This window comes from Hibiscus syriacus, unplaced genomic scaffold (assembly GCF_006381635.1).
Source record: "Hibiscus syriacus cultivar Baekdansim isolate YM2019G1 unplaced genomic scaffold, ASM638163v2 tig00110258_pilon, whole genome shotgun sequence".
In the NCBI taxonomy this organism is placed as follows: domain Eukaryota; kingdom Viridiplantae; phylum Streptophyta; class Magnoliopsida; order Malvales; family Malvaceae; genus Hibiscus; species Hibiscus syriacus.
Window position 1 is genome coordinate 1,196,022 of NW_024062649.1, and position 10,988 is coordinate 1,207,009.

The 10,988-nt window shown below is 36.1% G+C and overlaps 1 protein-coding gene across 1 annotated transcript; it reads right to left on the bottom strand.

Moving 5' to 3' along the window:
* Window positions 1-1,683: 1,683 nt before the first annotated feature.
* LOC120115192 (receptor-like protein Cf-9 homolog) lies at window positions 1,684-7,976 on the bottom strand. The gene is made up of 6 exons (XM_039135958.1): window positions 7,410-7,976; window positions 7,058-7,276; window positions 5,185-5,475; window positions 5,041-5,112; window positions 3,850-4,959; window positions 1,684-1,700 (listed from the first exon to the last, which is right to left on the bottom strand). Exons 1-6 carry the CDS (start codon window positions 7,495-7,497, stop codon window positions 1,684-1,686), a joined length of 1,797 nt encoding a protein of 598 aa, XP_038991889.1. The 5' UTR covers window positions 7,498-7,976.
* Window positions 7,977-10,988: the final 3,012 nt, after the last annotated feature.

The following is a 10,988-nucleotide window of genomic DNA, read 5'->3' on the forward strand; positions in this document are numbered from 1 at the left end:
CCATTAAAAGATGACCCAATGAGATTACCATTAATCAAGAAGTTGGTCATGGATATTGGCGGGTTTCAAGAAAGAAAGGAGTCAAGGTCATGTTAAGCCGAGATATGGAATTGAGATTGTCAACTGGGGTGAACTGGTCAAACGTTCTGTGCCCAAGATGAAGCCGAGTTCCATCGAGATTAAAAGGAGATAGAGTTCATTCAAAGAAGAAAACGCATTGAATTGCATAATTGCATACATTTTAGGCATGAGTAGGATCATGGCATTCATAATTGCATGATGACTTAAGCATTTTGCAGGTTTCCCAATGATAGTTGAAGATTGAAGATATTGAAGCATCGGGATGAAGATGTTTGGTTTGGAGATTTTGAAAAGAATGATGTTTATACCAAAACTGAGCTGAAGCAGATTCACATATCCAATGGTTTCCAGACAAGTTTTGAGATGGAGATGGATTTTCAGAAGTTTTATTCTAAATTTTGAATATAATATTTTCAAATATACATTCATGAATAATGTTTGATTTTCAGGTTTGACCTTTGAAGCAAATCATCTATAAGCCTTCACGAGAGTAGTGAAGCAAATTCGTTTGTTGAAGATTGAGTCCTATACTCTCTGAAAGAATAGGGAGCGGACAAGTTTGTTGAAGATGAGTCCTATACTCTCTGAAGGAATAGGGAGCGGACAAGTTCGTTGAAGATTGAGTCCTATACTCTTGAAGGAATAGGGACGGACAAGTTCGTTGAAGATTGAGTCCTATACTCTCTGAAGGAATAGGGAGCGGACAAGTTCGTTGAAGATTGAGTCCTATACTCTCTGAAGGAATAGGGAGCGGACAAGTTCGTTGAAAATTGAGTCCTATACTCTGAATGAATAGGGAGCGGACAAGTTCGTTGAAGTTGAGTCTTATACTCTCTGAATGAATAGGGAGCGGACAAATTCGTTGAAGATTGAGTCCTATACTCTCTGAATGAATAGGGAGCGGACAAGTTCGTTGAAGATCGAGTCCTATACTCTCTGAAGGAATAGGGAGCGGACTAGTTCGTTGAAGATTGAGTCCTATACTCCCTGAAAGAATAGGGAGCGGACCTGTTTATTGAAGATTTTTCGAGTTCTATACTCTCTGAAGGAATAGAGAGCGGACCCGTTTTATTAAAGATTGTTCAAGTCTTATACTCTCTGAATGAATAGAGAGCACGTTTATGAAGATTGTTCGAGTCTTACTTCCTGAAGGAATAGGGAGCAGGCTCGTCATTTGAAGATTTTTCAAGTATTTATCCTGACGTAACATTCTCAAGACCAGACAAATTCGGTCATCTTTTGATCTTTGCTCTATTCTCGTTACACGACAATGAGCAAAGAGGGGCAGCTGTAGATGCTTAATTTGTCTGGGCCTATATCATGGGCAAATGAAAGTAGTTTTTGGGAGTTGAAAACCAAAAAAACGTGGAGGGGAGGTCAGTTTTTTTTAACTACTGGAAACCATCAGAAATGGGAGAGTTCACGTAGACACAAAAGGGAAAAAAGAGAAGAAAGAGGGACAGAAAAAAAAAACAGGGGAAAACTAAGAAGCATTCCACAACAACAGAAAAAAAAAAACAGAAAGAAAGGAGGAAAACGACCAGAAACGAGGGGGAGAACAACAATTCAGGGATCATCAAGAACCATTTTCGAGCAGGAGAATCAGGAGAAGCCATTGACTAGCAAAAGAAAACACAAAAAAAAGAGAGACAGAGGGCTTTTTCGTTGTAACAGAGAGAAGCGGTGTCGATCTTTCATTTGAATTTACAGAGAAAAATCAATGTAAAAGAGGGAAATAAAGTGCAACTCTACCATTGTATAAGAAACCGAGAAAGCAGTGCAAAGGAAATCGAATTCTTGCAAAGGTTTTTTTCTCTCCATTTATCATTTGCAGTTTCATTTTTCTTCCTTCGTTTTAGTAATTTCCATATAAACACAAAACCAGAGATAAAGAAAAGGATTTGGGGTTGATTTACCTGGGTAGTGCGAACGTCGATAGAATCTCAACGACTCCATCTTATTGTTGTATGGGGTCCAATCGCTGTTGAAAGTAAGGGCCTTGGGTGAAAAAAAGTGAGAGGGAAGAGGAACAGAGAATCATGGTTGTGAGGGTTAGCTTAGGTGTTTTCTGTAGGAGTTAGCATAGGTTTAGAGTGAAAAGGCCATTGGAGATTGATGGCCAAGCTTCAGTCGATGGGTCTTGAAACGGGAGAGAGGGTCCCTGTTTTACAGTGGTCGGCATAGAGAGTTGTATAACTCTCTGTTTGAGAAGATGAAGGAAGAGACATTGAGAGTGAGAAAGAAGCGACTGAAGCTAGGGAAGGAGAAATGAGGTTAGGGTTTGATTTTTACTTAGGTATAACACTGCCAAAACGGCAGCGTTTTGGGTGGCCGGTTTGCATGGTATATCTATGATACAAGTCATTAGAGTTCTCGGGTTGATGCAATTTGGTCCCCAGATTAAATTTTCTTTCAGGCTTCTATTTGTTTCTTTATATTTCATGTGTCTTTCATTTTGGTCCTTGAACAAATCTTTTGCACATTCTAATTTGGTCTTCATATTATGAGCTTTTCATTTTAGTCCATTGTGTGTTTAATTGAATTTTGCAATGATTGTGATTCTGGCTCATTACTTTAAAAAGTTTCTATTTTGACCCCATTATTATCAAGTTAATATCTTGTATTTTACGTTGGTATGTAATTATGTTAATATTTTTATTTTCGTCCATAGATTTAATTTAGTCATAATTTAGATTTTTTTTTAATTAATTCTTTAAATTTAAATTTATTTTAACATAGTCCACTCTTAGATTTGTTTTTAAATTAGTTGTTTATTCCTACTTCGCATGCTTAGTTTAATTTTATTTTATTATGGTCCTTCATGGTAATTTTGAATGTGAAATCGAGTTATTAATAGCATGTTTTATTGTATATATTGTCTTATTCTAATGTATGTTAATGTCGTAAATACATATGATTTTTTTTTATATAGATTTAGAAGTTTATTTGAGTGCATGTCATATTTTAATTAGTTTTTGCATGACATTATTTTGCATAATATGCATGATATCCTCATGTGCATAACTGGACATTATTACATAATTTAACTAAGGGCAATATCCTTTTAATTTAAGATTGTTGAAGTGGGCAGTCATAACTGATTTGAGGTCCGCTTTTAATGATTTTAGATTAAAAGTGTATCCCGAAAGTGAAACAAAAAAAAATTGATTCGTCACCTAAAATTGGGAACGAGAGAAAAAGAAATGTTTGTTATTTAAAATATCGAGAGAAAAGGTTATATCTTTAAGATCTGGTCTCAATATTTGTAAATAATCGAACATTCTTTATCTTTCTAAAATGACTTGGTAATTTAATTTAATTGTTTGAGTGTTTTGAAGTTTTAATTACATTTTTATTTATGGGATCAAAAATTAAAATAAATTCGAATTTGTAAAGTTCATTGCAAAGACGTTAATTAATCGACTAGGTACCGATTTGGGGCGTTGTGGGGGTGCTAATTCTTCCCTACACGTAACCGACTCCCGAACTCGGATTTTGGTAACGCAGACCTCAATTTGTTGTTTTAATTAAAATTAATTTTTATTTAAAATGACATCATTTTTGGGTTCCCAATCACACCCTAATCAAAGATTGGTGGCGACTCTTTGAATTGTATTTTTTCGATTGTAAAGGAAATCTAAAAATTTTCGAAACGAGAGGTCTTTTAAATCGCATTTGTTTTTAAATTAAAAAGAGATAATTAAAAATTAATGTGGTTTTTAAAATCTCACCGTTTTTCACCTTTTAAGGAAAAAATCGTTTCGACACTTCCAGTTGAGAATACAATGTATCCCGTACTGAGTCCCAGCACCACCCCACATCCATACCCCATCAATATTGAAAATTTCCAATTCACTCCATCATCATCATTATCACCTCTACCAAATTCGGTGGGAGTTCCCTCATCGTCATCACAGCTTTTTGATAATGGCAGCCCGCATAAACCCAAGTTTCCTATGTACGAATTATTAGTGAAAGTATCAAACTGTTTGCCATGAGGAATGGGTCCCTCGAGATTATTCCGGGAAAGGTTCAAGACTGCTAAGAACCCAAGATTTATCAACTCTGCTGGAATTCTTCCATGGATCTTGTTTGATGAGAGATCTAATGATTCAAGTTCTGACAAATGACCAAATGATGATGGGATATGACCTGTTAGACAATTATGAGAGAGGTTTAGAACAATTAGTGAATGAAGCTCACCAATTGTTTTAGGAATTTCTCCCATGAATTGGTTGTTGGAGAAGTCTATCGCCATCCAAATTGTTAACAGTTTCTCGAACTCTGTTTCAAACCCTTTTGTTGCAAAAGATATATCTTGCGCATAATACACCAGTCCATCAACTGATGGATATGCCATGTATTCTGCTTTAACCTTCTTTTCATACCCTTCTCTAATGGCATGCAGATTTTCAAAAAAAATCATCGGTAAGAAGCCACTTAAGTTATTATTAGAAAGGTCAATGACATGCAAACGAGTGAAGGAAACTGCAACTCCTGAGCAATCCACTTGACCATAGAATCTGTTCGATCTCAAGATAAGAATCTGTAGCTGTTCCAAATTTCCTAACCAGTCTGGGAAAGTGCCATTTAAATAGTTGTTTCCAACATCGAGAAGCTTCAAATCTTTACAATTACTCAAAGATCGTGGTAGCGACCCTTCTACTTGGTTGTTGTCTATCCGTAACGCTTGTAGCTTGCAGTTGTCAGCAAAATTTTTTGGTATTTTACCATGAAAATTATTCCACTGTAGCTCAATTTGTGTAAGAGAGTAACTTAAGTTTCCAATACACTCCGGAATTGTTCCATACAAACTATTCTTGAATAAAAAGAGAGCCGTAAGGGAACTCAAATTGCATATTGAGGAAGGAATTTTCCCTTGGAGAAAATTTAAAATTAAGTTAGAATTAGTTGCTTGAAACAAAGTAGCAACAAAAAGAAGAAAAAATAATATTATACCTGTAAAATTGTTATCAGAAAGAACAAGTTGCTCAAGAGAAGTCACGTTTCCGACAGTTGAGGGAATTTCACCTGAAATATATCAATAAATTTATCGAAATAATATGGTAGTATAATTATGTTATGTGTTGAAGTGTAGCTTACCTGATAAATTATTTCCTTCGATGCCGAAATACTTGAGCGAAGTTAAATTTGAGATTTCTATTGGCACAATCCCCTCTAAATGATTATCAGCCAAATACAATGTTCTTAATTCTTTGTACTTGAACAAACTCATCGGAATTCTTCCATAAAGGTGACATCCACTCAAATCAAGATAAAGTAATCGAGGAATGTAATCAAACATATTGGAAGAGAGAGAACCAAAGAGACTGTTGTTTGACAATACAATTCGTTGCAAAGAGGAAATGTTGAAGATTGAGTATGGAATAGAACCTGCAATAGATAAGGTCAACTTAGGCCTTAAACTATGATGAAATTCCCACATGCAATAAATGTTGAAGATTTGCATCAATTCATTTCTTTTACTATTTGTGAGAGTTCCAAATAGTCCTAAGTATTCGATTTAAGCACAACTTTACCTGAGAAGAAGTTATTCGAAAAATCTATGTACGCAAGAGAAGTCAGATTTCCAATAGCCGATGGAATTTCACCTGAAACATATAAATAAATTTGCATCACGTCCCAATAGTTAGAAGTATCCAATGTGCAACTAATTTTCTTTTCTCATAGCCAAAAGTATTACTATATTGAATGTAAGTATAAAAATAACCTCTAAAGGAGCTGTTAATGGAACAAAAGATTTGTAATGGGAAACCATTTTCTTATTAAAACTTCTTTCCGTTGAGCAAAAGAAAGAATTGTATAATACCTTTTACGTTTGAAGAAAGGCTAATCTTCTCAACAAAAACAAGATTTCTGATAACCGATGGAATCTCACCTGAGAAGTTGTTATACGAAAGATCTATGACTGTAAGAGAAGTCATATTTCCGATAATCGATGGAATTTCACCTGTAACATATAATTAAATCTGTATCATGTCCTAATAGTTAAAAGTATTCGATGCGCAACGAGTTTGTTTTTTCGTAACCAAAAGTATTATTATATTTTTTAGAAGGGGTGTTTTGTATTGTATTTGAAGGGATACGTACAAAATAATATACTAACATGAACCTCGTTAAAAAACCTCTCTAATCCTAAATGGAGGAAAAAGAGTGCACTGTGAAAGTGTCGAGAGATGGAAATCACATAAACGAAACACAGACCAAACCAATACTAGCAGTACAGACTTTGAAACCAGCCAAACAACTATTCGAAGAATAAATGTAGCCACCCAGAACGCCGATTAACCCCTTAACCAACAAATCAACATGAACCCTGAACCCTAACACTACATTAAGTGTAGGAAGAAAAATAAGATCTAAAGGTGCTGTTAATGGAACCAAAGATTTGTAATGGGAAACCATTTCCTTATTGAATTCTTTATTGGCAGGTTTGCTTTTCATTATTAATGATTAAAACTTCTTTCTGTTGAGCAAAATAAAGAATTGTACAATACCTTTAAAGTTGTTTGAAGAAAGGCTAATCTCCTCAATAAAAATAAGATTTCCGATAACAGCTGGAATTTCACCTGAAACATACAAATAGATTCATTAAAATTCATTTATATTCTTCAGAGCTAAAAGCATTATCACATTAAGAGATTAAAATTATTAATCACTTTATTGTTTAAAACAGTGGCGGATGCACTAAGTCCACATAGGGCCAATAGCTTAATATTTTAAGGAGAAAAATGAAAAAAGTTAATATTTCTGGACTCTCATTCTTAAATTTATGGATCCGCCACTGATTTAAAACATGTTATTTAGTCTAATTAAGAGTAAGAATTCACCCATCGAAGATTCGAACCACAAGATTGACAGTGTAATATGTAAGTAATGCTTCAATACTTAAACAATTGTTCATAAAAGTCAAAAAATAAAAAAGAAAATGAGATAAAGTTGAGAAATTGTTTACCTTGGAGTTTGTTGTGATCAAGATACAAAACCTGGAGCTTAGTCAAATTTCCGATTTCTATAGGAATACTTCCCTCCAAAGAGTTGCTATACAATGATAAGAATGTCAACTCTTTGCACTTGAACAAGTTCTTTGAAATTCTACCGCTTATTTGATTCCCATCTAAATCGAGTACTTGTAACTTAGAAAGATTGTCAAATATTCCTGATGGTATATGGCCTGCAATGAGATTGTTGGTTGTAAAATCGATTTTAATTTACTAACAAGAAATATATGTAACGCCGAATCAAATTATCTTGCAAATATAAGCATATCAAATTTAAAAGATTTTCAATCGTTATAGGAATCTGACCTTTAAGATTGTTTTCGAACAAGTTCAACTTTTCTAGCTTTGACAAATTACCCAGAGTAGATGGGATAACACCAGTGAAATTGTTCATGTACAACCACAAGCCTTGAAGTTGAGCAAAGTAGCCAAACCATGACGGGTTTCTCCACTGAAGCTGTTGTTACCAAAGTGAAAAAATTTCAGCCGATGCAAATTGCTTAACTCAACAGGTAAAGAGCCATGGAAACTATTGCTACGAATGTTGAGGGAGGTAAGGAAAGATAAATTTCCCAGTTGAGATGGGATGGTGCCTGTGAGATCCATAAATGATAAATTCAGAGCAGTGACTCTGTGGTGTCTGGATCCACAACTGACACCAATCCAATTACAAACAGAGATAGAAGTGGACCAATTGGTTGCTATGAAGTTGTGAGGATCATGAGTTATGTGAAACTTTAAGGCTAAAAGGGCGGATGCATCAGTGGTGATGTTGGAAGATAAAGTAGCAGTAAAGGTTACAAACAGCAGAAGAAACATAAGAGGAGGGAGGAAGGGAGATTTTGCCATAAGGTTGGGTGTGATCATGAAGAGAGAAACAGCTGAGTTTAGTCTTCTATGGTCAGTTCAATGTCTTTAAATAATATGGAATTAGGCAGGGCACGCCTTGAGTCATAATTTAAATAAGAAATACGGACAATTATCAGACACCAACCACAATACAGGGCACAAAATGCAAGACATAACTTCATGTTGGACCCATATTTCTCGATTGAATGATTCTTTTCTACTTCCTGTCGTATGTAACCTACCCTTTTAATTTATATTTTGTTTTGCAAATTATTCAAAAGCATGTGAATGTGATTGTGAATGTTAAAAACAGTCTTTGCATACCGTAGAAAAAAGAGTCTCTTATTAAGTCATTGTCGTGGAAACTAAGTCATTTTTAGTATAACAATGCAAAAGTCAATGTTGAAAAGGATTGATTGCCTTATCATAGTTACAGTGAATTTTGAGGAAATTAGTGAATGGAAACAAAGGCTTAGAAGACTTTTACAACAGAGTTGACCGAAAAGACTTTTATTCAAAAATGTACTTGCCGTCCATGGATGCTTCTCAATCTCTTATACTGATCAACAAGCTCAGGAAAATATATACAAACTTTTTTAGGGTAAAGCACACAAATGATCCTCTGACCATAGGATTTTTCTATGTTGTGTCCACCGGCTATTAAAAATTGCAAAATGATCTCCCGACTATATGGAATTGCTTTATTGAGTCCCCAGCTATCCATATGTTCCAAACTCGTTCTTTTCCGTTAAAAGTTGATGGCAATTTGAGTTGGGTGTTAACTAGCTGACTGAGATATGATAGTCGTTTGAGATCCTTTGATCATATTTTATCATATCTTAGTCAGAAGGTTTATGTCCAACTCAATTTTGTAGTCGATCTCTTGGATGGCTGGGCTGGTGTTGCTGACTCGGCCACCTCCTTACCCTGACCTGAAGTGGCACCTTTTTCCGTTACTCTCCTTGCCACAACTCTCTCTACTTCTTTTACTTACCGAACTAACTCGACAAAGACTCATGATGGATTTGCAACTAGGTGAGTCAAGATATCTAGACGAAGACCTTCTTTGAACTTTCTGCGGTGGTGATACTCAGACGGAACTAGCTCTGGCGTATATCTACTCAGTCGGAGAAACTCTACTTTATACTCGAACATTGTTCTGTTCCCTTGAGTCAACTAATGGAAATAATCCCTCATCGCATCAATATGGGCCTCTCCGACATACTTCTGATGTAACTCCTCTAAAAATCAGTTCCAAGTGGGTCGCTTGGGCTCTAACAACATGTCTCCCACTAGTCTATCACATCACTTTTCAGTAGAGATATGACACACTCCAAAATTCCCTCAGAAGTGAGATGCAACTGACGAAGAGTCATAAGGGTTTCTCTTAACCACTGGTCGCCACGACATGATCATCATTACCTGACCCAAAGAACTCGGTGGTCCGGTACCTCCGGAGCCTCTCTACTGGGGTTTCCTAAGGCGTTACTTCTGGAGGAACTGGCTGGAGTGATGGGGGGTAGCAGACATCTGACGCCAGACAGAATAGTGATTATCCTGTAGGCTAGCTCCGACAGACGATTCACAAGAGAAAATTCGCTCAAAAACCAGAGAAAAAAGTCTCTAGGGTTTAATAAAATATTTAAAATCAAAAACATCCAAAAAGCAGTCCACAAGCGGACTGTTATAGCAAAAAATCGTCTTTATTTGAATTTTGCCAAAATAGCAAAATCCCGAAAATCACTCTAAATTCGAAATAAAATAAGCAATCTCCCAAAAATTCGGCCTAAATCGGATTAAATTGACTTCCTAATTAACAATCGAAATATTACCATAAATAGTAAAAAATAACTAAATCTAGTGATTCGGAGGGGAAAACGGCAGGATTTGAGGTTGAAAAAAAGGCCACATGGATAAAGATAGCTCAATGTGGAGAGCGTGCGCGTCGAAAAGAGCTTTCCGGATTGGGGTCTTATGCGCGATTCTGACACCTGTAGCCAAAGTTATGGCCAAAAGACTGAAACATACTCAAAACGACCCCAATGGAACATGTCACAATCAATTCCCGCCTTTGCGCTGATCTGCCAACTCATGGTATCTCAGCGCCATCAACGTGCAATCTGACAGCTCAGCATCATCTGTCTCGGATCCCCCTGCATCAACATCTGAGGAATATCTATCATTATATGCTCTAAGGTGGAGGTCAAATTTCTAAAGAATGCATCCTCATCAACTCCTGCGTCTCCAGGCTCTCCATGCTTAAAGTCTGGAACAAACTTATCTCCTGAATCCCCGGCTAGGGAAGCTCTATTCTCATCTCTAAAGAATGCATCCTCATCAACTCCTGCGTCTCCAGGCTCTCCATGCTTAAAGTCTGGAACAAACTTATCTCCTGAATCCCCGGCTAGGGAAGCTCTATTCTCATCTCTACCTTCTCTACTGCGATTTGGTCTTCTATCCATATTTAAAATCTAAAATTTAGAGGAAATTAAGGAATTACTACTAGTATTACAAATATAGAAGTACGACATAACTCTTTAGGGGCATGTATATTCATAAACTCTTTACTGACATTGAACATCACTAACCGAAACTAACCCGCCGATCCTAGAAATGCCTAAACATTTGCTCTGATACCACTAAAAGTAACTCCCTAGACTAATACGAGATACAATCGACCTGATCAGAGTGCTACACAAAACCATCGAAGTGGCTGACCAACTTTTTCTCACTTTCTTTAACTTTAAAACAACCATTGAAAGAAACTAAAACATAATAAAATATTTGCACTGATGAGCTCCAAAATAAAATAGTTACAATTCAAAAATAATACAGACCTACATAAATTGAATCTATGACTCAACTAGACAACATTGTTTACAAATATATATGCCCTTTAAAAATGCTGAGACGTACTCTGATCTGCACTGGTCTGGACCTCGATCACTATTTCTACTCCTCTATTCTGGATCTACTAACCTACCCATGAAAACATCCGAAGGCTGAACTAATTAGCTCAACGCCACACTAACAGTT

Bases quoted from the DNA above. Each gene is read 5' to 3' on its own strand.
- LOC120115192 (XM_039135958.1), bottom strand. From the start codon at position 7,497: ATGAACAATTTCACTGGTGTTATCCCATCTACTCTGGGTAATTTGTCA. The intron at 5,476-7,057 runs GTAAACAATTTC...TATCTATTGCAG, and splicing joins TGATCACAACAAACTCCAAG to GTTCTATTCCATACTCAATC. The intron at 5,113-5,184 runs GTAAGCTACACT...GATATATTTCAG, and splicing joins CGAAGGAAATAATTTATCAG to GTGAAATTCCCTCAACTGTC.